Source organism: Macaca mulatta, chromosome 15 (assembly GCF_049350105.2).
Source record: "Macaca mulatta isolate MMU2019108-1 chromosome 15, T2T-MMU8v2.0, whole genome shotgun sequence".
In the NCBI taxonomy this organism is placed as follows: Eukaryota; Metazoa; Chordata; class Mammalia; order Primates; family Cercopithecidae; genus Macaca; species Macaca mulatta.
In genome coordinates this window covers 64,372,048-64,399,207 of record NC_133420.1, presented here as the reverse complement: position 1 = coordinate 64,399,207, position 27,160 = coordinate 64,372,048, and the positions used below count along the sequence as shown (strand labels likewise).

The 27,160-nt window shown below is 42.7% G+C and overlaps 1 protein-coding gene and 2 long non-coding RNA genes across 29 annotated transcripts in view; 2 read left to right on the top strand and 1 right to left on the bottom strand.

Moving 5' to 3' along the window:
- The window catches only part of LOC144334643 (uncharacterized), a 190,992-nt gene that overhangs the window by 110,807 nt on the left and 53,025 nt on the right, over positions 1 to 27,160 (bottom strand). The gene's annotated exons all lie outside the window — the stretch shown is intronic.
- Positions 1 to 27,160, top strand: part of UNC13B (unc-13 homolog B) — a 235,883-nt gene that overhangs the window by 173,324 nt on the left and 35,399 nt on the right. For 24 of the 27 annotated variants that reach the window (XM_077965804.1, XM_077965801.1, XM_077965797.1 and 21 more), the window contains one exon: positions 26,169 to 26,215. In XM_077965804.1, coding sequence (XP_077821930.1) covers positions 26,169 to 26,215 — 47 coding nt within the window. Of the gene's footprint in view, positions 1 to 1,550; positions 2,007 to 10,912; positions 13,430 to 23,786; positions 23,810 to 26,168; positions 26,216 to 27,160 lie in introns of those variants that run through there. The other 3 variants (XM_077965783.1, XM_015117496.3, XM_077965806.1) reach the window with 2 other exon arrangements.
- LOC144334656 (uncharacterized) lies at positions 1,551 to 8,068 on the top strand. Its single transcript, XR_013404767.1, has 2 exons — positions 1,551 to 3,651; positions 7,620 to 8,068. It is a non-coding gene; the product is annotated as an uncharacterized LOC144334656 (long non-coding RNA).

Sequence of the window (27,160 nt, the reverse complement as noted above, 5' to 3'; positions counted from 1 at the left end):
GGGGAAGCAATGTTATTGGAAGAAGGCAGTAGGGAGGCAAATGTTGGCTCTGAAATCAACCCTTTCTTCTCAGGATCTTGGATAAGCCAAATAAATCATCCTTAATTTAAAAGCTTGTTTTATCTACCATAAAGGGCTGCGGGTTCTGCAATGACAGATCCTAGGATGGCCCCCATAGACTGAGTACCTGATTTATGGGCTAAAGAGGCCATACTGTATTGTGGATTGCCATGAGGAATGTTGCAGGGCGGCAGAAGTCACAAGGTTTGAGAACCTGATTTGAACATGCTGGGTAAATTAAACTTGCCCACCTACTGTTGGCCTAAGGAGGAGGAGGGCCTTTTCTCATTAGATCAATCTCAGGGGAGACAGAAGAGGAATGACTTCACTGGATTGTTACTGGCGGATCGGAGCTCTATATTGAGAAGGATTCTGAGGTTATCTAGGTTTGTTAAGCGATGTTTTTCATGTCCTGTGGTTGCAGAGTTGAAAGGGGATATCATGTTTCATGTGTTTTGGATTTTATTCTCCAGAGTTTCAAGGGGTCCTGGCTTATGCCCGGACATTATGTTGCAGTGAACAACTTGAGTGTTCTTTGAAGATAAGGACATTCAATTTCCCAGTGAGTCCTAACTAGAATTGTTGAATTATTAGGAATTAGAGTCACATGAGAGCCACCTGGCTAGTGAGTCTCCAGGGAGATAGGGCATCCATTGGCAAAGAAGAGTTATGAAATTTGGGGTCAAAAAAGGGCCCTGTACCTTAGGCAGCTTTGTGGTCACTGTGGTATCATTTTAGGTTACTTTGTTCCTAATTCTGGATTCCAAAACCATCTTTGGTCTAGGCTTCTGCAGTACAGAGTTCATCTCAGCTCACCTAACTTCCCCTCCTTCTCCCTGGTTGTTGCTTTGGCATAGCCTGAGGGAGCTCTTACTTTCCAGTTGGTTCTCTTGTGCCAGCTGTTCAGTAAGAACTGGACTAGATGTCTACTCCAAGAACATGGCATTATGTGATTTTAACTGCACTTGATCACTGTACCTATTCTTCAGCTTTGCCAAATGCTGACAACAGATTATATACACACGAAACCAACCAACCAACCAACCAACTTAGAGCTCGTCTCAGTAGAAGGGAAGAGTCCCTTTATATTGTGCTCCAGCATTTCCACGGCTGGCATGCTGCATTCTGGCTTCCCTCTGAGACTAGGAGCTCCTGAAAGTATAGGTCGCCATCTGTGTCTGTTTATATCCTATAGCCCAGATGTGAGAGGTAGATAGGGGAAAAGAAAGGAGGGAGGAGAAGAACGAGGGAAGGAAATGGAGGAAGGGAGAGAGTAAGATCTATATTTAGCGAAAGGGAGAGACACTTACCAAGGGTGTGTGAGTGAGCTTGCTGGCAAGGGTTGTGTGTGCGTGAGTGTGCTGGGAAGGGGGTGTGTGCGCCAGGAACGTGTGAGGAGGGCTGGTGCCCTATGGGAGGTTGCAGGCAGGAAGCAGCTGGAGAGGAGGAGGAGCAGCAGCAGGAGCAGGAGCTGCCCTGCTTTCTGCCTCAGTCTCAAAGCCCAGAATCGATTGAGTTAGAATTCCACATCCAGTTGAAGTTTGGCTGCTGTTGCCTTCAGCAGGCTGATCTCAGAATCCCCTTGCCAGAGAGGTGGACCAGATTAGATTTCTACGTTTGCAGCCAGTGAGACTCCTGCCCAGCCCTTCACTGAGGGTTTTTTTTGCAGGGCATTGTTTCTATCATCAACTTTGTACCGTGGAGCCAGCCAGCTGGGTACAACTGAGAATAATAGCTCCTTGGCTCTGTTTGTCGGTTGGGCAAACAGTGGAGTTTTGGCTCAGAAAGTTCATCCTGTGGCTTCTCTGTCAAACCAAGGAGTGCTCCTGGATGGATTTCCTCTTAAAGACAGCATTTGCATTCTAAAACTTGAGAATTCATGATTTTAATGTGTGTGGTTTTTTTTTTTTAATTTCTTTAACCCTTATTTTGGTTGCAGCAGCAAGGTAAGTGGTACCGAGTGTGTATGACTGACTGAACGACAAGCAGGGACAAAAGGAAAGCAATTGTGGGTGGAATATGGAGCAGCTACATTAATTACATAACTGCTTGAGTCAACTTGCTGGTGAGGGGGGTCATTATAATGAGTGAAAAGTAGCATATGCGGCCCTGGGGTAGAATCTTCACATGCATGTGTTTGTGTGCTGATAATCTGACCATCCATTCCTCTGTGGTACTTTATGTATATAGATAACCCAGCCACCCTCTGGATGTGTGCATACTCATATACAAATAATCTGTTTCACCCTTTTGATGTGTCCATATGTGTTAATGAATAAATGACCTGTCCATTCCTCTCCTGCATGTGCATATGTATAGACAGCTCATTCATTCAGCTTGCATATATGAATATGCAAAATTCTTCTCTCCCTACTTGCACATACATATATAATCCATCCCTTCATCTCCTGTGTGTATGCATGTACTCAAGTAACCTTTCTGTTCTTGAATATATTCTGTATCCTTTCCACCCTTCCTGTGTGTGCGTATGTGAGAGAGCGAGAGACAGAGAGAAAGAGGAAAAACCACCATCCTAATGTATTAATTCATCCCTTTCATGTGTGCATATGCCATATAAATAGAAAAGTCATCTTGAGTTTTCTCAGTCTTGAATGTATGCACACGTGCGCAATAAACAGTGTGTCCACTTGTGTCTTGCATGTATGATAAAAGAGCACTAACTTTGCAGATTGAAGGCTCACTTTTAAGTCCTAGCTATACTCAGTGACCTTGGTCAAGTCATTTAGCCTCTCTGAGCTTCATTTTTCTCATCTATGAAATCAGAATAATCAGACCGATAACAACCCTCCTGCCTCACAGGGTTGTTGTGATGATAAAATAGGAATCATATAAACTGAAAATTCTAAACAAATATAATCTCTTACTACTATGTGTCCCTCTAGTATGAGTTGGATAGGACAGCATACTCTTGGTCCAGTTGCACTGAAATTATGTTCTTGTCTGTGAGAGGTTGCTAAGCCTTCTATGTGAAGGGGAAGCTTCTGTTGAGGTAACCAGGTTTATCCTGTGGTTTTCTGCAGAGTGTTGGAAAGAAGCAGGGTCAGGTTGAGAGGGAGAAAAGCTCTCATCTTCTGCAGGTTGGGGCCTTGATACTTTGTTCTTTGTAGCCTTGAGGAGGATTGAACCTCACACAAAATGGAAATGGGCTGCTTCCAGCCAGGATCAAAGTGAGCAGGTGAAAAGATGAGTGAAAGAATGTAACATTCGACTGCCTCTGGGATGACAGTGTACCCTTTACAGTGAGCTTCTACTGCCAGCTTTGGGAGGCTCTCCAGAGTATTTCCCACCCCGGAATTCTAGACCCGTGCTGTCCAATGTGGTAGCTACTATCCACATGTGACTGCTGAGTACTTGAAATGTGGCTAGTCTAATTTGAGATGTATTCTAAACACAAGATACATACCAGATTTCAAGAACTTAGTATTGGAAACAAATGCAAGTATATGATTAATAATTTTTTATATTGATTACATGTTGACATAATACTTTGGCTATTGGGTTAGATAAAATATATTAAAATTCTACCTGTTTCTTTTTTATAAGACTATTTGAAATTTTAAAATGACACATGTGGTTCACATTATATTTCTTTTAGTCAGTGCTACTCTAGACTCACCGATCACTAGCACAAGGATTGGGGCAGCTTCTCCAACTCGGGGTGGGGGATGGGAGCCCCGTCACAGCATCCCTGGGATAACAGGAACCATGGCAGGGCCTCTCCCTGCCAGTCTCATACACTGGAGAGATACCAGCTAATTGACAGTCTGGCAGAGACCAGTGCTGCCATGTCCCCACCCTCTTTTTTTTTCCTCTTTTTTCTTTTTTTGTCCTGAGTGAGTTCCCAGAGAATTTTAAGTACAATTGGGGGAATATTTCCACCTTAGTTTTACAATGAAAGAGGATTGTAAGCCATCAATCTAGAAGGAAACCTAGAACTTGAATGCAGCATATTGTCATGGAAACAGAAATGGATGAGAAAATTAGGAGACCTGGATTCTAATTCAGCTCTGCCATCAATTCATTTTTCTTTCCATGGCAATGAATTATCACTGTGTGACAGGCATAGTAATGCCCTGTTCTAGGCACTGGAAATTCAGAAACAAATAAGACACAGCTTCCAATGTAATGGAGTTCACACCCGCTGTGGGTCTTTGAATAGGAGCCTCCCATTTAGTAGTCTGCCACAGCAAAACAGATTAATGACAACAAGGGTCTCATTCTAGGTCAAGGGCAGTAGGGCTTTTGAGAAGCTAGAGTACCTGCCCTGCCTAAAGACTTTCAAATTCAAAATTTAGGAAAGCACTATGATGATAAGACTACTCCATAGCCTAGATCACAATGTAATATGAGATTCCAGGCCTAGATACCCTCTAAAGGGTTCGTCCAACTATATTCTGGTTTCTTTTATTCAATGACAGGGTTGGTTCGTTTTGGTTTTTTGTTTGTTTGTTTGTTTGTTTTGAGCACAGGCACTATTTTAGGTGCTGAGGATACAGTTATGAACAAAACAAAGTCCCTGCTCATGTTGTAGGATGCAGAGGTCGGGGACGGAGACAGATAATGAAGCAGCAAACAAATATATTATCTATCAGATGGGAATAAGTTCTGTGAAGGAAATTCTAGAGTACGAGGATAGAGATGGGTTTTTTTGTGGTGGGGTGTTCAGTGAGTAGATTCTCCTGCGCTCATATCTTTTTCAGTCTACTCACAAGAGCAGAAGGTAGTAAGGAAAAAGAGGGCATGTGAGTGTTAAACAAAAAATTATTTTGACGCTTGTTAAATATGGTAAGACAGACTTTATGTGGGGGGACGACAACACTGGGATTTTGTAGTAGGGGTGAACGATTGAGCTCAACTCCAAATATAAGGAAAAGTGGGAATTTAGCCAAGGAGCAGGGTGGGGGATCAGTGGATGGAAATTACTAAGATGAAGTATCAAAGGGGATTTTGGCTAAACTTACTTGACAGGATTTTTGCTGAAGGCAGACCAAGGTGGTAAGATATCAGGGGTAGGGGATAAGAAATTTGGTCAGATATCAAGCATAGACAGATACTAAGGGTGAAAGATGAGGAATTTGATCAGAAATCAAGGGTGGGAATTTTCACTAAAATGACCTAGCTGGATTCTTGTTAAAACTGGACTAAATGGACCAATGTCAGGGGCCTACTCAGAAAGATGACTCAGAGGAGCCCGACTCATGTTTGGACAAAGAAGAGTCTTTGTCATGGGTTAGATTCTGGGTGTGATTGTATTTGTTGTATGGTTTGTTATACTCCTTGGTATAATAAACCTTGCTACTGCTGAAAGAGAGCCCTGGGCAGGGCACAGAATAGCCTGCTCCCCTGCCTGGCATTCAGGCTCCATTATGAGGTATTGATATGCCCGCCCTCTGAAGGCTAGGTCTGCCCTCATGCCACTGTCTTTTAACTGTATGTTACCTGAGATTGTCTCCATTCTTGGATATAGAGGCTTGAAGTTTTCTTTCCCTTGTATATGTCTAGCTTCTGGCCTATAAATGGGGCTGTTTTTAATGCTGATGAGGAGGGATGGCAAGTCCTAGGAACTGCAATACTGGGACCTTGCTAAGCCTTTGATCTAGGGCATTTCCCATTCCCTTTGCCTAATCTCCCTTGCCGTATCTCGTGCCCTGATCATTTTGATGATTAACATCCTGAGAATCCCCATACCTGCTGTGGCCCTAGAAATCCATTCCTCTTAGCCCATATTAGCCATACAGCATAATTAACATATGACCCAGAAATGCTCTATCCTCTGTTGGGGGGCTCAGAGCTCTTGAATTTCTGCTTGCTAGGATTGTTTCACACTAACTGAGAAGCTGCTTGATATATGTACATCGAGCCCTGGTCTGTTCCCAGAGGCCCCCTGGTTGTTTCCTCTAAGCCAGATTTGGGTCAGAAGCAATTTTTACAAGGAATAGTTACATTCCTAATTACATTTATTTGACAAGTCAGAGAGAAGGATAAAAGAATCAGCCATTTCAAAAAACTGAGGTGTTTTATTTTCGCTTTTTTGTTGGTAGGCTGGTGGTGATGCAATGTGGCTTAAGGGGTCTACTCCCTGCAGTATTTATTAGCTTTCCATCATTAAAGCTTTAATCTTTTTGATTAATTCATTTTGTTTTGATGTGCTACCTTTTCAAATGCAGATATTCCTTGAAAGGGCTGCCTTATTTTTCCCAGCCTTAGGCAGTCCTTAGGAAAAGAGCACAGAAAGGTATGGTTTTTTCCGGATTGTGTGTGTATGAAATTTGGAGAGTTGTCTAGAGTCAATAGGCCCACAAGGTAGGGCGGAGTGATAACATTGGGTGCCTTAAAGGAAACTCCAAGGCTAGGTGGACTCCAGAGCCTACTTCCCCCATCCCAGCTCAAACATTACTTTTCTGTGGCCTTGTCTGCCTCATTTTGCTGGGCCTCTCACCTCCTTTCCATTCCCAACTCCTGAATTAAATCTTAATTTGTTTTTCTTTTTTTTTCTCTTTTTTTTTTTTTAGACAGGGTCTTGTTCTGTCACCCAAGCTGGAGTACAGCCTCAACCTCCTGTGCTCAAGCGATCCTCCCACTTCAGCCTCCCAAGCAGCTGGGACCACAGGCACATGCCACCATGCCCAGCTAATTTTTTATTTTTTTGTAGAGATGTGATCTCCCTACCTTGCCCATGCTGGTCTCTTAACTCCTGAGTTCAAAGGATCTTCCTGCTTTGGGCTCCCAAAGTGTTGTGATTATAGGCGTGAGCCACTGTGCCCAGCTAAATGCTTACTTTTTATTATAACTTTTATTATAATATGTATCACTTTATATTGTGATCATATATATATCTTTCTCTCCAAATCTTAATATATTAGAGAGCAGGGACTGCATCTTATCTCCCTGGCACACACAGTAAGTACTCATGCAGTTCAACTGACTTAGAGATCAAATGGTCCTTCTTACAGTTTGCTCCTTGTCATTTCACTTCTGTGGACAGTAGTAGCAAAGAGAGGCTGGGAAGGAGGTGAATTGGGCCTCGTGTCCCTGAGGGTTGCCCTTTCAGCCCATTCTGGCTTCTGATATTCAGTTGAGCTCAGCACAGTGACTGGTTGGTCCTCTGAGCATCACATCGAGCTCCATCCCCTGCTTCAAAGCCCAAAGACTGCATTACTAAGTGAGTTTGGTGCCCCTTCTGTATCACCAGAAGAGATTCTTGAGTTCGAAGTTCATCCCAGGGCAGTGGCTACCAACTCAGAAGGTGTGGAGGGTTTTGTTTGTTTAATATGGAAGCAAGCATCTTTGTTTGAGGCTGGGAGAAGTTGCTGTGGCAGCTCTAGTTGAAAATTTCCTATTTGTCAGTAACATGGGGAACCAGGCAGCTCTGCCTTCAGTCTTCAGGAGGCCACAGGAAAGGACTCTAAACCCAGTGGCTATGCCATTTGCCCTCTGTGTGGCTGGCCAGCCAGTGTTGTAAGCACTGCAGTTTGGGAGGGAATACCTTGTAAGATGTCCAGGAAATGAGGCCAATTTGTCTGCAGGGCTGGGCACAGTGGCTCACACATGTAATCCTAGCACTTGGGAGGCGAGATGGACGGATCACCTGAGGTCGGGAGTTCGAGACCAGCCTGACCAACATGGAGAAACCCCATCTCTACTTAAAAAAAAAAAAAAAAATTATGTCTGCAGTATTGATCTGAGGGGCAGAAGCAGATAGGCCCCAGGTTAGCCTGGTCTACACTGAATCAGTAGCAGGCAAGTCAGCTTCATTATTGTTCCCGACAAACTGCCTTATCTGGACCAAAGTGAGGCTGGCCTTAGAAGACCTGGCAATGAATTCTGGGCCTCACCAGCATTGGAAAGATAAAGCTTGGCTCCTATAGCCATTTGTCCCTTCCTCATGCTTTCAGGGTATCTGAGAGATGGCCAGCCTCCTGACACTTGAATGGGGTGTTGGGAACTGAATTATTTACTCTTCCTTCTCCTTACCTTAAAAAGAAAACTTCTAGGAGAAAACAGGACTAACTTTAAGGGTGACACTCTCCTCGCAGGATTCCAGGCACTGCTGCAGACCATTAGAAGGGACTGGGAAAGGCAGGAGTCTGGGGCAGAAGTAAAAGTCATGGCTCACTCAAATTGTGCCATTTAGGTGGTTGGATGCTTGCTTTAGATATGGGTTTCCCTACTTTGTTGACTCAGGTACTTGCCATATCAGTAGCAATAACAACAGGACAGTGCTTTACAAAGTATGGATCTCTCATTTTAGCTTTATATAATAACATTCCTGTAATTATCTTCCCCATTTTACAGATGAGGAAACTAATTCACAAAGAGGTCAAGTGTTTAATCCAAGGTCACTGGTGGAACAAGACCCAAACTTAAGTCTCTTGATTGTCAGTCCAGTAGCACTTGCTCATGACTTCATGTAGTTGTATACAGAGCTTCCATCTTGGTTTACTAAGCTTACTAAACAATTCTAATTTTTTTTTTTTCTTTTTTTTTTTTGAGACAGAGTCTTGCTCTGTTGCCCAGGCTGGAGTGCAGTGGTGCAGTCTTGGCTCACTGCAACCTCTGCCTCCTGGGTTCAAGCAATTCTCCTGCCTCAGCCTTCTGAGTAGCTGGGATTACAGGTACCCGCCATCACACCCACCTAATTTTTGTATTTTTAGTAGAGAGGGGGTTTCACCATATTGGCCAGGCTGGTCTCAAACTCCTGACCTTGTGATCTGTCTGCCTTGACCTCCCAAAGTGCTGAGATTACAGGCATGAGCCACTGCGCCTGGCCGCAGTACTTCTTTTTTAAAGACAAACTTGAAAGGCCACTTGCAGCTCCAGCCGTTGTAGAGCCAGGAACATTGTTCAGGGCTAATACCAAGAGCAAATCAGGGATACCCAATCCCTACATGGTTGGGGAGAGAAAAAAAAAAAAAAGAAAAAAAGATTATCTTTGGAAATTCAGATTTTGTCCTTGTGGGAAGAGAGAAGGAAGACTTTGACATCCGCTAGACTTGGGAGCATAGTCTACCTAGGCAGCTGGGCACCAAGCCCAAGACCCAGAAATTCTGGTTGTGCACGTAGTGCATCTTTCCAGGCTACACTCAGTTGGCCAGATTAGGGGCGTGGCTGGTCCTGGCCCCATGAGACCTTGAGATGAAGCAGTAATGCCTCACACGATGGATAGGGTTCTTAGATGAAGAATTCCTCAATGAATTAGAGTTGTTAGATAAGCTGGAAAGAAGAGGAGAGATGTGAAATGGGAATACATGCAGTTTGTCTCTTGGTTCTTGGCTTAGTTATTTCTAGTAAAAAGAATCAGCTTCATCTTTATCTCAAGTCTTCTGACTCGTCCTTCTGGTTCCTCCTAGTCTGGGGAAGCACAATGCTTTTAAATTCCAGGCCCACAGACAAGATGTAGGTGGTGGCCTTTCCTGAAAATGGGTTGCCATGAGAGCAGTCTGCCTGTGTTCTTTAAGGCATTTTCCCACTTTTAGGGTTAACTTCAGTACTGGGAAAATAAAAGGAGGCGGAGTTTAGAAGATTTAGAAATCTCCATCAAATCTAGAAAATGGGGAAAGCATCCCTGGTCAAAGAACATGAAGAGTAGCATGTCTCCCACCAATCCATCTTTCCCTCCCAGGAGACCTAGCAGGACTGGAGTATTAGCCCCTGTGCCTCCTGGATCTCTGCTTTCTCCCTTATACTTTTCACTCTACTGCTTCCATCCACTCTCCACATTCTCGGTAAAAAGGGAATGTATTCTCACTTCACATGAGGTAATCATCATCTCTGCCTCTGTAATGCAGTCACCAATAGCTTAGGGTGTAGGCACTAGACTGGTGGCAAGTCTGTCTTTACCTTATTGGAGAAGAGTAAAGCACCCTGGAGCCCTCTGTGAGGTAACCCTCCCCCACGTGTCCCATGTGATATTCTCTCTCGGCCAGGCAGAGGGTTAGATTAACCCTTTGTTATTAATACTTGAGCAGTGGACAGTGTGCTGGACAATCACTTATTGTGGTGCTCTGAAAGATCCTCTGTGGGCCAGGAAAGCCAAACCCAGATATTGATTAGCTGCAGCAAGCCCTTAGAGAGTATTAAGTGGAGCTCAGGAGCACCAAGCTAAGCCTAAACCTCCTTCATTCCCCGTTGTGAGTTCATGATACCTGTGTCTTTGGCTACCTGCCTCTCTAGATTTAAACATGCTAAATGCCACCTACATCTGGACAGTGTGTGCATACTGTGCCACTTTATTCTAGAGTTAGGTAAAGAAATATTTTTCCCGGTAAGTTTAAAATACTTGCCATAGTCCTTTCTCCAAATTAATGGTTGCCATCACTCAACAAAGGGAAAATACTTTGTGCTATAAGCACAGGCAGGGGTAAACTTTTGAGTAAGTGGAGTCTTCACCAGAACAGACTGGAAAAGAAAGAAAGAAACATTCCTTGTCTTGTCTTTTACTATGTATGTGATTCGAGCCTTGGTGGTTAAGCATTTGTTTGTTTATTTCTGAGCCAGACTCCTAGTACTGAATTTTGTGAAAGTTCAAATAAGGAGTTACTCATTGACCTTACCTCATCTACCTCCCAGCAGCTTGTCTCAATACCGTTGACTTTGGATACTTGCCTAGAACACCAGGACTTTATTTTAATTTTACACTGATACTCTAATGGGAAGCTAATGAGAATGAACTGACTGCCCATAGCCTTTAAGGCTGGGGTTGGGAGGCAGGTCAGGGTTGATTCCTATAGTCTTAGAAGATAATGTTTTTATTCCTGCTTGACAACTTGATTCAAACTAAAATCATCCTGCTACTTTCTGACCTGAGTGCACTATTTTCCTTTTTCACTAGCTACAGGATAAATCAAGCCAGGATCCAGGGGCATGTGCCAGGTTTGGAGGCTACACATGGGGCCATTCCAGGCAGCACTGTGGGCTAAGCCCAAAGCATCAGCCAGCAATAATTGCTAGAAACAAAATGAAAAGAACAGGACAGGCTGTTGCCTTCCAAGGTAATCTCTATTAAGCATCCTGACCAGAAATAAGAGGAAGAAGCAGAGAACCCCTCAGACCCTGAGGGAGAAAATGAAGCGATTGTTGCAAGAGTCAGAGGAAGAAATCATGGTTACCTTGGGACCCTCCTCCAGGCTTTCCCCAGATAAGGCTAAGGCAGAGACCATGTGTAGCACCAAGAGCAAATCCTCTGGCCCTGCTGGATCCTTACCAGAGGACAACTCCCTGCCCCCATGCTGTGGGTCAGCAGCCTTAGCCATTGCTGGAGATAGAGATGGGGACCTGGCCCAGCTTTGCAGCTTTGGGCAGCAGAACAACAGCCAGCGTTCTCTGGGCTCCACTGCCTATGTTTCAGGGTCTGGTTCTCAGGATCCCTCATCTGTCAGCATAACCACAAGCTGTCATGAGCTCCCAGAGAGGAACCAAGCCAAGACCCTTTTGTCCAGAGGCCATGGCCAAGGCTGTAGCCGTGAACAGCGGGAACCTTTGGGGGATGTAGTAGAATACATCATCAGAGAGCTGCAAGGCATCAGCCGTCTCCAAACTGAGATTGCTGAGCTGCGGCAGCACTTGAGCCAAGTCCGGGGCTCCGTGGATGAAGTCTCTAGCTGTGTAGACTCAGTACTGAGTGAAATAGAAGGCTTACAGGTGAGCAGCTGTTCCCTGGCCAAGGTGTGTGAGGGGGAAAAGGCCCAGGAACCCCATGTGGACAGACCCAGTGAGGAAGCCATTCTGTATTTGTATGGCCTTCCTGAACAAGATGGAGAAAATACTATGGAACTGGTGGAAAGCTTTCTAGCCAAGCACCTTTGCGTTAATGGCATGCAGTGCAACAGGTACATTAAAAAGGCTTACAGGGCAGGCACATCCCCTTCCCCTAGACCCACTGTTGTGAAGCTTGCCCATCTAGAGCATAGAGACTTCATCTTGCAGAAATCCATCCTCTTGCAGAATATGGGAGTCCGAATTGCCACCAGAGAAGAACCAAGCTGCCCACAGGCTTGTAAGAAACCCCAAAAGGAGTCTATATCATTTTTTCAACAACAACATCAGGATTATAGTCGGACTTCTTTAAACCAGGATGAACCAGTTCTTCAGATGGAAACAGGGGACAGGGGACCCATAACAGGAACATATCAGATGAAGGCTCAGGATCAACAGAGAGAGCACCAGGCCCCTGAGCAGCAAGGCCCTTGCTTTCTACTCCAGAACAATTTATCAAAGGAAAGTGATGTGCCCAAGCTAGGGGATGAAATAAAAGGAACATCAAGAACATCTCAAGTTATCAGTGGCAGCTGTGATGAACTGTCAGAGAAAAAGCCTTCTCTGTCTACCCCCCATCAATTTGAGGAACCTGCCCTAGTATTAATCTCAAAAGAGGAGGATTCTGGGAAGTCGCAGTTTTTCAAACAGTACAGCCACGAAGGTGAAGCATATAAAGTAGGAAAACCAGAAAATGACTGCCACGATAAAAGTGAGGCCAGCAGCTGCCTGTCACTGTCTGGGTTGCTGAAGACAGAGAGAATAAACGCGGAGGACAAGCTCCTGGGCTGTGAAGCTGGACTCGATATTCTGAGCTCAAAGGAACTAGAGGACCTTTTGGCAGACAAGTCCAGAAGGCTTGCAGCTCTGAGCTGCGACAGCATGATGGAGGAAATTATCATAGGGCCTGAGACTTTCAGTGACATGATTCATATTGACCTGAATGAAGAGGAGGAGTGTGCTGCTCACGTCCTTAAGGATGTCTTTGACAAGTCTTCTTGTGTTCTGGGTGGCTCTCAGGAGGATGAGGATGTGGAAATCAAGTTTTATACCAGTAAACTGGGCCGAGCAATTCACCACTTTCGTTCTGCTCTGCAGGGTGTGTTTCAGAAGCTGGAGAACAGTGGGTCCATCAGTCCTGAGGACCTGGAAAGCAATGAGAGTGGTTCCCAGTCAGAGAACAGTGATCGACTTCTTGGGACAGTGAGTTCAGGGGGTGCCCAGGATTGCTCACTGGAGAGTCCTGGGAGTCAGGGGAGTGAAAGCTTGCTCAGTGTGGTCTCTGGTGGAGTTGGCATCTCCACACAGGGAGAGCAAACCCCTCAGGATCCAAGCATCTTCTCTCTTGCTTCTAATAACTCATTGCCAAGTTTTGCTCTGGCTCCATGTCTGGGAAGTGAGACTTGTTCCAGGCCTGAATCTCCCAAACAGGGCAGACTGAGCCTAGAGCAAGTGTGTACAGAGACCATTTATCTCAACAAGTGCATCAACAATTTTAAGAATGTTCTAAGAGAGAAAAGACTAAGGCAGAAAAAACTTTTGCACGAGCTAGTACAGAAGGCAAACCGTCTCTCAGTAGAAGACATGCACTCAGGTATTCTGAGTCCCTATGTAACAGGGTCCCAGCTGGCTAAAGTATGGCCTCCATCTGGCCAGCATGAGACCTGGTGTGGTGGCAAGTTTAATAAGGTGTTGATTGATGTGCATAGCTTGAATCAGGCTAAATTACTCAAGTAGAGAGCTTAAGCTAATCCTGTGGAAATTGGAGTGAAAGAGGGTTCTCAAGCAAGAGGAAGCTGTCCTTAGGGAGCTTCCAATCTCTTGTTGGGGTGCTATACGTGTTCAAAAGAGGGAGGAGCATCTGGAGCGGAAGTAGTTTGCAGCTGCAGAGCTTTTAGGATATCAGATGTAAAGAAGGGGTGGGAGTGAGAGGCAGGAGTTGGGGATGAGACATACTTGCTCACAGGCACTAGAACAGCTGAGAAAGAATCCTGTGTTGCATTTAAAAATTCTTCTCCGTGGGTTTTTTGCTGAGATAAGATTGCCATTTCCCCGGTAGCTGATGAGGCTTCTCTCATAGGCTTCTGTGGGAATTTCCCCTACCCCATCCTGTCTCTTCCTAGTACCTGACTTGCTGACACAGAACCTTATTTCTGATTTGGGGCATCCAGGAGCTACTTATAGTGCTGACCTAGCCCTAGAGCCCAGCGTTGCCCTCCACCAGTCTTATTCCCTTTCTTCCATCTCCCCCTAAAAGCTATTCACCTGAGAGCTGGCGAATGGAATGTTTTTTGACTACAAGAAGTAAGAGAACATTTTTCTAGGCAGTATGGAGATATGTAGCTTTAAAATTACTCCTCCCAATCAAAATTAAATTTATCCAAAGAGCATATGCTATATTCATCCAGTTTTAAATTTAAATGGGGTTGTCCTCTTATGCACGTAACCTGATTAATCTTCCTAAGGCAACATCTAAATTATGAGGCATATTGTGTTGGCAAAGGTGTGAGGGAATATGCACTTGTACATTGCTGGTGGGATGGGAGTATAAATTGGCATAATCTCTAAGGAAGGCAATTGGCAAAATTTATCAAAATTACAAATATATATACCCTTTAAGTCCTCAACACCATTTACAGGAATGTATCCTGCAGACATATTTTCACATGTGGAAGTGACATATGTACAAGGCTATTTTTGAAGCATTGCTTTTAATAGCAAAAATTAAAAATAACCTAAACATTCATCAGGAAATACTGGTTAAATAAATTATTGACATGTCCAAACAATGGGATATAGTACTGTGTAGCTATAAAAAGAAAGAGGTAGCTCTCCTGAAATGGAAAGTTATCTAAGATATATTGACATACAAAAAAAAAAAAAAGCGAAGTGCAGAGCAGTATGTATAAGATGCTTTCATTTGTATGAAAAGAGGGAAAAATACAATACCTTACTTACAATGTCTGCTTGTATGTGTATAGAATATCTAATGAAAGATATGTAAGAAACGGGTACATTGTTGCCCATGGGGAAATGTATTAGGTGAACTAATGGAATGGGAGGGAGATTTTTCTCTGTGTGCCTTCTTTTAATTTTTAGAATTTGAATCATATGAATATAATACTAAGCCATAAAGTTACATTTAAAAATGAAAATTATGTCATTCTCTTTTCAAATTTCCCAGAGCTTCTTCTTAGAACTTATCAAAAAGAGTCTAAATTCCTTCACTTTGCATCCAAGGTCACTGCCATTCGTCTCTAGTTTATATTTCCAGGCTTACCTCCCTTTGTCCCACCATAAGTCTTTCAAAAGGAAGCTTTGCTGTCATACAAATTTGCCTTGCACTTTCTATTCTTAGCATATTCATATATACATGCTTCCTTCTAACATAAAATGCTGTTTGCCATTTCGACCTAGCAGAATTCACCTATTCTTCAACATATATCGCCTCCTCCAGGAAGCTTTCTGAGGCAGTAGTTCCTCAGCTGTAAGGGATTTCTCTCTCTACATAACTTTGCAGTCTCTTCTTCTTCTCAGGCACTGAGAAATTATTTCAGTACAGCAACAATAGAAACAACAAATATCAAAGCAATACTTCTTACAAACTCTTTAAATATTGGTGGAGTTGATGTTAGCATGAGCACCAGTGATGAGGACACGTGTGTCTAACTCTTCAGCTTGCAGAGTTTCCTTTCTGGGCTGCATCCTTCTAGGCAATGCAGAAACTTTTAGTGCCGTGGTAGGCAGGTGGTAGTAGCAGCAGTCGTGATGAATAGAAGGTTTTCTAAAGCACCAATAAGAAAGCAAGCCACAGTTCTGGGTCCTATCCAAGACTCTGTCTGGCCTGAGGGCTGCAGAGAGAATCATGGACAGGGTGCTCCAGCACTCCCATGCATAGAGCAGGACAAGCACACAGGCCAGACTCTCACCAAATAGACTTCACTGGAGCAGTCCCCTAAGCTAGTAAACCGATTCAGTATCACAGAGACTACCAGGATAACGAAGCATTTGAAAACTCTGCTTTCTTTACTGTTCTGCCTGGGATCTTTTAGGCCCTAAACTTACTAGTTATAGCTTATGATTAATTTGAGTTAGTTTTCATCTTTTTTTCCTTGGTATGTGCCAGGTACTGTTTTAAATACTCTCAGGTGTATTGTATAAAATTCAATTCTTTTATTCCTGTCACTCAACCAAAATAGCTTTGGTCAGGGCCATTAGATGTCCATCATATTGACAAAGTAATGGTTCATTTTCAGTCTTCTTTTTATCAGTCAGCAATTTGACACAGTTGATAATCACTTCCCTCTTTTTATTATAACAGCTTTATTGAGTTATAATTCATGTGCCATAAAATTCACCTTAAAGTCACTTAAAAAGTATAGAATTGAATGGTTTTTAGTTTATTCATAGTTATGCAGACATCACCACTATCTAATTTCACAACATTTCCATCACCCCATAAGGAACCTCTTACCCATTGGCAGTCACTCACCAATTCTCTTTGCCCCCCAGCCTCTGGCAACCATTAATTTACTTCCTGTTTCTATGAATTTGCCTATTATGGACATTTCATATAAATGGATTTATAAAATATGTGCCCTTTTGTGTCTGGCATAATGTTTTTAAGGATGTTGTAGCATGTATCAGTACTTCATTTCTTTTTCTGGCTGAACAATATTTATTGATGGATATTTTTTTAATCCATCAGTTGTTAGACATTTGAGTTATGGTTACCACTTCTTGCCTATTATGAATAATGCTGCTATGAACATTTGTATACAAGTTTTTCTATGGAACTATATTTTCAGTTCTCTTGGGTATTTACCTAGAAGTAAAATTGCTGGGTCATATGGTAATTCTGTTTACCATTTGAGGAACTGCCAGACTGTTTTCCAAAGTACTGTACTATTTACATTCCCACCCATAACAGATGAAGGTTCTAATTTCTCTACATCCTTGGCAACACTTGTTATCTTTTTTATTATAGCCATCCTAGTGGATATGAAGTGGTATCTCATTGTGGTTTTGATTTGTGTTTGTCTAGTGACTAATGATGTTGAACATCTTTTCATGTGCTCATTGGCCATTTTTCTGTCTTCTTTGAAGTAATGTCTATTTAAGCCTTTGCCCACTTTTAAATTGAGTTTTCTTTCCTTTTGTTTCTGAGCTGTAATAATTATTTATATATTCTGAATGTAAGTCCCTTATCAGATATATTATTTGTAAATATTTTCTCTCATTCTGTGGGTTGTCTTTTCACTTTCTTAACAGTGTCCTTTGAAGCATAAATTTTTTTATTGTTTTGTTTTTTCAAAAATCCTGTTGGCCAGGTCTGGTGGCTCATGTCTGTAATCCCAGCACTTTGGGAGGCCAAGGCGAGAGGATCACTTGAGCCCAGAAATTTGAGACCAGCCTGGCCAACATAGTAAGACCTTGTCTTTACTAAAAATCAAAAAACAATTTTTTGTGCTAAAATATACATAACATAAAATTTATTATTTAAACCATATTTTTTTCTGAATGTTATGTGGAACATTTTAACCATTTAAAAATGTATAGTTCCATAACATCAAGTACATTCATATTGTTCTGCAACCATCACTGCCGTTCATCTCCAGAATGCTTCTCATCTTGCAAAGCTGAAACTCTGTACCTATTAAATAATAACTCCTCACCTCATCTCACCCCAGTCCCTGGTAACTGCCACTCTACTTTCTGTCTCTATGAATTTGACTACTCTAAGTACCTCATGTAAGTGGAATCAAATAACATTTGTCCTTTTTTGACTGGCTTATTCCACTTAGCATAATGTCCTCAAGGTTCATCCATGTTGTAATGTGTCAGAATTTCACTCCTTTTTAAGGCTGCGTTGTATCCCATTATACACATATATCACATTTTATTTATCTGTTCACTCATCAGGACACACATTGCTCCACCTTTTGGCTATTGTAAACAATGCTGTTCTAAACAGGGGTATACAAATATCTTTTTGAGTCCCTGCTTTGATATCTTTTGGCTATGTACCCCAAAGTGAATTGATCGAATTATATGGTAATTCTAACTTTTTGAAGAATCCCCATACCATTTTCCATGGTGGCTGCACTGTTTTACATTCCCACCATTAGGGCACAAGGGTTCCTTCCAATTTCTCTACATTTTCTTCAACACTTGTTATTTTCTGTTTTTTTGTTTTTGTTTTTGTTTTAAGTAATAGCCATTGTAATGAGTATAAAGTAGAGCACAAAAGTTTTAAATTTTGATGAAGTGCAGTTTATCTATTTTTTTCTTGTTTTGATTGTGCTTTTGGTGTCACAGCTGAGAAATCATTGGTTAATCTGAAGTCAGAAAGATTTGCTTCTATGTTTTTTTTAAGAGTTTTGTTTTGTTTTGTTTTGTTTTGTTTGAGACGGAGTTTCGCTCTGTCGCCCAGGCTGGAGTGCAGTGGCGTGATCTCAGCTCACAGCAACCTCTGCCTCCTGAGTTTGAGCAATTCTTCTGCCTCAGCCTCCTGAGTAGAGTAGCTGGGATTACAGGCATCCACCACCCAGCCTGGTTAATTTTTTGTACTTTTGGTAAAGAGGAGGTTTCACTATGTTGGCCAGGCTGGTCTCGAACTCCTGACCTGAAGTGACCTTCCTGCCTTGGCTTCCCAAAGTTCTGGGATTACAGGCTTGAGCCACCGCACCCAGCCAGTTTTGAGTTAATTTTTGTGCATAGTATGAGGTAGGAGTATGCTTTATTCTTGTGCTTTATTCATATGCTTTATTCTTGTACATATGGATATCTAGTTGTCCCAGAATGATTTGTTGAAAAGATTACTCTTTTTTCATTGAATAGTCTTAGCACTCTTATCAAAAATCAATGACTATAAATGTAAGAGTTTATGTCTGGACTCAATTTTATTCTATTGATATTCAGTCTGTCTTTGTGCTCAATTCCTTCTTTTTGAAACACTTTCTTCATTTGGCTTCCAGAACACCTCTCTGTCTTGGTTTCCCCTTTTCCCCCAGCATTACTGGCCATTCCTTCTTAATTATCTTTGCTCTTCCTCTCCCCAACCTTGTAGCATCCTAGTATTCAATCTTGACTTCCTGTACTTACTTCCTAGATGATAATCTTTCAATCCCATGAGTTTCATAAGCATTCCCAGGTTTACATCTCCAGCCCAGACATCTTCCATGAACACCAGACTCCAAATTCACCTAACACCTCCATATGGATGTAAAAAGGCATCTCATTTGACATATCCAAAACCAAACTCCTGATCCTTCTTCCCAAGCTCCTGCCAAACCTGCCTTTCCTATTGTCTTTCTTACCCATCTGTGGCATCTGTATTCTTGCAGCTACTCAGGCCCAATCCATAGAGTCATTCTTGACTCCCCCTTTTCTCTCACAACCTGTATTCAGTCCATTAGTAAATTCCACTTCCTCCAGCTTTAAAAAATATCTTGAATCTTGCCACTATTTCTACTTCCACTACTGTCATCCTTGTTTAAGCCACTATTTTCTCTCATCTAGATTACTGCAATGGTCTCACTAGTCTCCCTGCTTCTAGAATCTTGTTCCTCTACAGTCTGTTCTCACAACAATCAGAGTAATCCCCAAAGAGCATGAGTCAGGTTATATCACTTCTCTGCTCAATGATTTCCTGTCTCACTCAGAATAGACACCAGCATTCTTACAAAGGTCTGTAGAGCCCTATTTGAACTGGTACTTTATTGCAAACTTGCTGTTTCTCCACACCAATTATGCTCTCACCTCAGGCTTTGCATTTGCTATATGTTCTTCTGAAAATACTTTTTCCCAGAACTCCAAATGACTTCTTTACTAATTTCTTTCAAGTGTCTGCTTTGATACCACCTGTCAATGAGGCCACCCTAACAACCTGTTTTTAGACTTTTAATAACAACTCTACCTCCATCATCGGGGGGCATTATCTTTTTCCCTTATCTGAATTTTTCAGCAGAGTTCCTATCACATGTGACATAGTATATTGTTATTTCTTATGGAAAGCAGACCCTGGAACAAGAATGCCTGTTAATGAATTTTGGCTTTGCCACTTGCTGGCATCTTTCTTAACCTCTCTGATCTTCAATTTAATTATCAAAGAAGTGGAGGTAATAATGGCATTTACCCAGTGTGGAGTTGTGAGAAATAAATGAGCTTACCCAAATAAAATGCCAGATACAAAGTAAGTATTTGATTAGTATCAGCTACTATCATCATCTTCATCATTGTTTATTATCTGCTCCTCTTACAAGAATAAAAGCCTCTCAGGATCAGGGAGTTTGTTTCATTCATTGCCACATCACCAGCACTGACTGAGAACAGTGCCTAGTGTGCACATTAGGTTCTTTTAAAATTTTTTTAGTTAAATTTTTTTTTAAAGACAGAGTCTCAGTCTGTCACCCTGGCTGGAGTGCAGTGGAGTGATCAGAGCTCACTGCAGCCTTGATCTCCTGGGCTCAGTGGATCCTCCCAACCCAGTCTCAAGTAGCTGCACTGCACATGCAGGCACATGCCACCACTATAGGCATATGCCACCACACCCAGCTAATTTTTTCATGTTTTGTAGAGATGGAGTCTCACTTTGTTACCCAGGTTGTTCTTGAACTCCTGGCTTCAAGTTATCCTTCCTCCTGCCTTAGTCTCCCAAAGTGTTGGGATTATAGGCATGAGCCACCATGACCAGTCCTTAGTATAATAGGTTCTTAAGAAATGAATCCTTGCAATAACGCTGAGAGGTAGTTGTTCTTATACCTATCTTTTTATAGGTAAGGAAATGTAGGCTCAAATAAGTTGAGCATCTCAAGTCTTTTGACTCTCAATAATAGAGTTAAGATTGTATTATTGGGTATACTGAGGGGAGGGCTGGTGAGGAGGAATGTCACTTCCTTATAAAATGGACTGTCTGAAAGAGTGACAGAGATTATTCTTAGGGGGTCAGGGGTTTTCCTGCAAAGCAGTTGTTTTGTAGACATTTATAACTTAACCTGCAAACAAATCTAAGTAGAAAAATCCTAAGGCATTTTAGGGAGTTAGGAAGCACAGATAGTTTGATTCTCAACAAGAAAAAAAATTGTTTTTTAATGTTTGTCCAATGGGTGGGACAAACTGAAGAGCCAGTATAGCAGTTCCTCAGGGTCTGGAAATGGTACAGGCTACTGGTTAAGAGACTTATACCTTCTCTGGTTGGGCAGGTGACACTTCTTAGAATAGCTGTTGTTTTCTAAGTACTGAAAGTTATAGTTTTCTTTTACTACATACAAATGATAGGCGATGTGCTAAGCCCTCAGGCTACAAAGGTGAAATAATATATAATCCTTTTTTTTTCTGAAGAAGTAGTATAAAGTGAGAAATAGTATAAAGGAAGATGTTTATACAGACATCTACAATATACAATACTACAAAACAGTATTAACGACATACTGCCTTAGAAGTATGGACATAGAATGGTGGAGACTGGGGCAGCTAGTGGAGAGGCACCTAATACTACCTTGGGAAGGAAAGCAGATAAAGAAATTTCACAGAGTCATTAGTATTTGAACTAAGTCTTAAGGAATATGCCTGAGTCCACCCAGTAGGCTGGGTGTGGGAGGGAGGTGTGAAAAGTCTCAGATGTGATAGACAATGTTCAGTAAGACTTGAATACAGGACACGTAAGGAGTGGAAGGAAAGTAAGCTAGAACTGTAGGGAAAGTACAAATCTTGAAGCACTTTATGTGCTACAGTAAGCAACAGGGAGAATTGATGCAATTAAGCAAAGAAAAAAATGCCATCAGAGTTTTGAAATGGGAAATGTGGAGTATGGATTGGAGAGGAGCAAGTCTAGTGGCAGAGAGGTCAGCTTGGAGTCTCCTGTTATAGCCCAGTTAAGAGAAGATGATAATGGCAGTGTGAAATGGAAAGGCAGGAGTGGATGCCAGAGATATTTAGGAGATAGAAGGTACAGAGCTGAGTGATTGGATAGGGACAGAGTGCAGAGAGGGGGAGATCCATTGTCTGGCTGGGGACAGGAAGAGAAGTTTAGAGATGGAAGATACAAGTTTAGTGTTTGGATATGTTGAATTTGAGCTAAGCATGCAATATCTAGGTGACACACACTAAACAGTGGTTAATGTGTTGTGATAAAGTAGGTATCTGAAGGTTAGGTATAACTCCTTTGAGAAGTGGAAGAAGGACCTGACTAATGGAATGGAGAGACTTACCAAGTGACACAGAGGGCCCAGTTGAAGTTAAAAATCTGCATCTATTTGCTCTGGTTCTCATCTGTACAATGGTGGGACTTGTCAAGGCATTGTATGTTAAATACCATGAGAAGGATGAATGTAACTTAGGTGCACTAGGATGGCCTTATTAACTCTTGCTTGGGTGGGCATCAGAGAAGGCTTCCCAGAACTGTGTTTTGGAGGAAGAGTTGAATTTTCCTCTATGGAAAGGTGGTGTGAGATGCTATTTCAGGCTAATGGAACAGAATGAGTAAATAAATATGTGGGGTTTTGAGTATGTGACTTCTTTGTGAAACAAGACAATTAGATTCTAGGAATGTATATGGGGTCAGGAAAGAGGCAGAGAAGAGGAATTTGGGGATTTGGGTCAGATCATGGAGAGCCTTGATTATTCTGTCAATGGATTGATTGGATTTTAGTCTTTAGGCATTATGGGGAGATCTGTGGGGAACAGAAGGACACAATCAACTTTGACATGGTTGTAGAATGTATTTAAGATAGTGGAGGGGGAGAGGTACATTTCCATTTTGAGTCATGGGGTCAGTTAAAGGATTGTTTGCCTAATTTTCTTACTCAAAGGGAGCACATTATCCTGGGGGGTTGGGATGTAGATATGGAAGAGGTATGTCCCCATTCCAGGAAGTATCTTTCTCATCTTTCCCACCTTCCTGGAGCTGTACTGTTTTGGAGGATTCCTGGTCATCTAGTCTAGGACAGGTGACCCATTAAGTAGGCAGAAATAGCTTGAAAAATTGGGAACCTGTGAATTCGATTCTTGAATCCTCCCCTCTACTTGTGATGTAATAGCAATGGGCCTTTAAAAGAGAAAAGAATGTGGTGGGGCACTAATGGACCGAGGTGAGTGGACTTTCCTTACAGAAGGAAGCCTGTGGGCCTATCCATGTATGGCCTAGAAGGCAGTATAGACTCTGATGAATAGGAAAGGAGTAATCTTTATTTTTATCCTGTTATGGCTTTATTGGACCCTTCTGGAAATGTCAGTTTCCTTTAGAGTATTGTCCTGGGTTTGATAAATAATCAGATTTGGGATTGCAGTCATGGTTTTATCATCTAGATCACTGTGATTTCTATTAGGAAAGCAGCCAGTCAGTGCCCCCAGGCCTGTAGCCATTCAGCATCCTGGTTCTGGACTTAACTCCAGGACCTACCCTGGCCCAACTTAAGTTTGGGTCTGAGAAACGGGCCAAAGCTCATTGGGTGAATGCGTGGCCAAGCCTGCACTGCAAAATGGAAAAGGCTCAGCCACCAGGGCCTTTGGAGTTTGAGGACTTATACCAGATCTAGAATAAGCTCATGTGGCTTCTGAGGAAGGAAATCACTCTGTGCTCAGCCAGCTTAGATAGCCTGTTGAAGTGGTCCTTGGTAACAAAGCTGGTCTTGCATCCTTGGCAGCCCTGACCCTTGATACAGGCTACTTTGGAAAGGGGAAAAGGATGACTGGAACCCCTGGGTAGATTTTGTCCCTTGATTTAAGTAGCTCCAAGGATGTTCCAAACTAAAAAGCCTGGGCCAGCAAATACAGGTAGAAAGGATTCTGGAAGCCAGTCAGTTGGGCTCTGTGAACTGCCTAGTTGTCCCGAGGACCTCTCCCTCTCTTCCATGTCCGTTGGAGTTTAGCTGGCATTTTCTTTGGGTTCCTTATAGGACTGAATCTACTAACCTTTCTGCCCTTTTTTTCTGCTCTTTCTCTCCTTGCAGAAGGAAAGCGAGGAGGCCTTCAGGTTGTGCCTATGACCCTTTGGGTCCTTTTTTGTCTATTTCCCTCCCCTCCTTCCCAAGCACTGTATGTGTGTGTGTATGTGTGTGTGTGTGTGTGTACATGCACATGTGCGTGCATGATCTGTGCCTCTGAGCTTTGGCTCATGCAGTCTATTTTTCTGAAAAGCAGTTTGTGTGCATGCTCCTTGCTTGTGTGTGCTCCTGCAGATATCCCTGGAGCACATTGTGAGAATGTGTGTGTACCAGCATGGATGTGCATTCAATGTAGCATGTGTGTGCTTATACTTATACCCAGTTTGTCTCCCCCAGACACTGATTACCCTCTTTTTCTCCTACTCTGCTCAGTGTGTGTCCATTTTCTACCTGTTGCTGCAAACTCTGGCGTATGCTGTAAAACCTTGGCTGAGCCTAGCACGCATGTGTACTTTGTATTTGAGAGCAGGCTTTGCTGCAGGCATTTCGTGCCTCTTGCCTGAGGCCCTAAGTGTGAAGGTACTTGTGCTCTGAACAGGCTTCCTGACCTCTCTGTTGAGCACAAGCTTCTGTAGACCTGTTGTGTGGTTTCCCCAAACCATATGAATGCATAGTATACTAATGTCCTGTGCTTGCAGGCACTGGCTTTTGAAGACCATGAGGATTTGCTTTGCCTGTGATTTGGGTCATAGTAAACACTGTGAATCCTCCTCAGATGAGTTTCTGCAGATCACTGTATACTCTGAAGCTTGTATTCTGAAGCCATAAGCCTAGGATCCATGCTCACCATGTGTTTCCTTCAGACACAAGTTGTATGTGCTGTGTGTGCAGGCTTTTGCAGACATATTGTTATCCCCTCTGAGCACAGGAAATGTGCATGATCTCAGGCTCTCAAAGACTTTTTGTGACTTTGTTTCCTTAAGCTCGGTGGTTTCTGGCAAATATCTCACTCTAAGTAGGAAATAAGAATCTGCTGAGTGTGGTAGCTATTGCCAGAGGGAAGATAAGTTCTGGTTGGTAAGATCTGGGGATTTAGGGATTGGCTCCCCCACACTCAACCCTTACCCCTTCCATAAGCAACCTTAGAAGACTTGCAGTTTTTCTGTTACTTCCCACCTACTGTTGTTTCTTCTATACTATCCTCATTGTCTTTTGCTTCAGCCACTTCTGGCTGCCTTTTGGACCTGGCCCTCCCATTACCAATATCATCCTACCTATAGAAAGGATAGGAGGCAGATGGGGTGGAATGGGGGCTCTGGGCATTAGGGAGATAGGCTTGGTTAAAACATAGACAACCTAAGAGGAGTCTTAAATCCAAAATTCATGTGAGCCTACTGCTGACCCAGGTAATTCTCCCTCACTTTTCCATCACCGTTAGCTCTGTCCTGTCTGTCCCTATTTTCCTTTGTATTGCCTCATTCTATCCATAACTTCTCCCCACTTTAGCTCTCCAAAACATCACTCACTGTTCAAAGCTAAGCACCTTAATTTTGCCTCCCTTCTGGAGCTCATTTGCTCCAGGATAGTTAGGAGGCAGGGAAGTTGTTGGGGGTGGAAGAAAACAAGGAGGGGCAGGAAGCCCCAGACCTGTTAGCCTGAAAAAAACATGTGCTATTGGATCTCTGGAGCACTCTGGCAGCTTTGGAACTCTCTGCATGCCGCTTGAAGGATTTGCTTTTGTTTGTGTTTTCTTTTGGTACAGAAACCTTTAAAAGGTGATTTTTGAACTGTTCCCTTCCTTGAATTATTTGGTGCCTCAAGTTTTGACTTCTCATTCTAGGGCCTATAGAATTAACTAGAATGATAATCCAAGTGTCTACCCTGGGTTCTGTTGTTATATAGAATTTATTAAATGGAGAGAATATACTCAGTGTCAGTGAGTCAGGGGTTCAAGGCACCCAAACTAAATCCAACCACAAAATGAGATAGGAATCCAGAGAGACCAGGTCTGACTCTGGGACATTAAGGGAGTTTAGGAACATAGCTGGAAGAAGACTGGACTGTATATGAAGGTGTTCTTTTGCTTTAGTGAGGGCTGGAAGCCTACATAGGCCCTTCTCCTGTGCTTGGTTTACTACTGTCTATACCAATGGCTCATATAAGAGTCATATGAGTTCTGCCATTCCAGTAGACTTTAGTCCTGGGACCTCAGTGAGCCAAAGCTCCCTTATGTCCTATTCACCAAGGAGACAGGTATACCACTCATTTCGGCAGCCTGCTTGTTGCCCTGGCTGATCAGGACATTGGTTTAGATGTCAGACAGGCTGTCACCACATAGTGAATGTGACTTACACTGCTCTGGGCTTGTATTCTACTGCTCGCTGCTTGGGTTACAGGCAATCTCCCATCTTTCCCAGGATCTAACTTGTTTCTTATCTCTTTTTAAAGATTCCAGATGATGGTGATCCCTCTCTGCCTCAGTGGCTCCCGGAAGGGTAAGTGATTCCCTGCAAGATTTCTGTGGATTGTATTCAGTATCTCTTGACGCTTTTAGCTTTTCCCCTGAGAAGCAGGGGAAACAGCTTCATAAGCTGCATCCTGGGGAAGGAAAAGGTTCCACTATAGGTTGGTTGCTTCTCTGAGGCAGAGGAGAGAACTCTGCTGACGGACTCCTCGGACGCAGAAGAGGGATCTTTGCAGAATGGTTACGCTGGGGCAGGGAAGGGAGCTTTGGGGCCTTCTCATCCTTGCCTCTGTAATTTCTGGTCCATCTTTTCATAGTGGTGATATACCCTTTAGGTAGAGCAGAGAGAAATTAGAAAAATATCTGCATTTGGAAACATGTTATTTCCATTTCTTTTGTTTTTTAATTTTTGTGAGTGCATAGTAGTCTATGAGTGTGTGTCTATTTATGAGTTACATTAGATATTTTGATACAGGCATACAGTGTGTAATACTCACATCAGGGTAAATGGGGTATCCATCACTTCAAGCAGTTATCCTTTCTTTGTGTTACCATCCACTTATACTCTGTTATTTTAAAATGTGCAATAGATTGTTGTTGACTGTAGTCACCCTGCTGTGCTATCAGATACTAGACATTATTCATTCTGTCCATTCCACTGTTGATGGTGTGGCTGATTAAGTTACTCCCTAGGCTTGGTCCTGTTCCAGCTGTTGTGAGTCATCTACTTATTCCATTCCACTGTAGTCAGGACATAAGTAACATCCCTTTCTGAGCTCTGTATGTTCTGTCTGTGCTTCTTGTTTGGGAGTTTCAGACCCATGTGATTGTACCAGAGTCATTTTAAGCTGCTCAATGTGTTATTAAAGAGAGAAGAGAGTTCAAGTACCTTCCCATTCCCCACTCCTTCCCACAAATATCACCAATTACTTATCTGTACCTTTTCCCTTTTTCCTACGAAGGCTTCTAACATCAG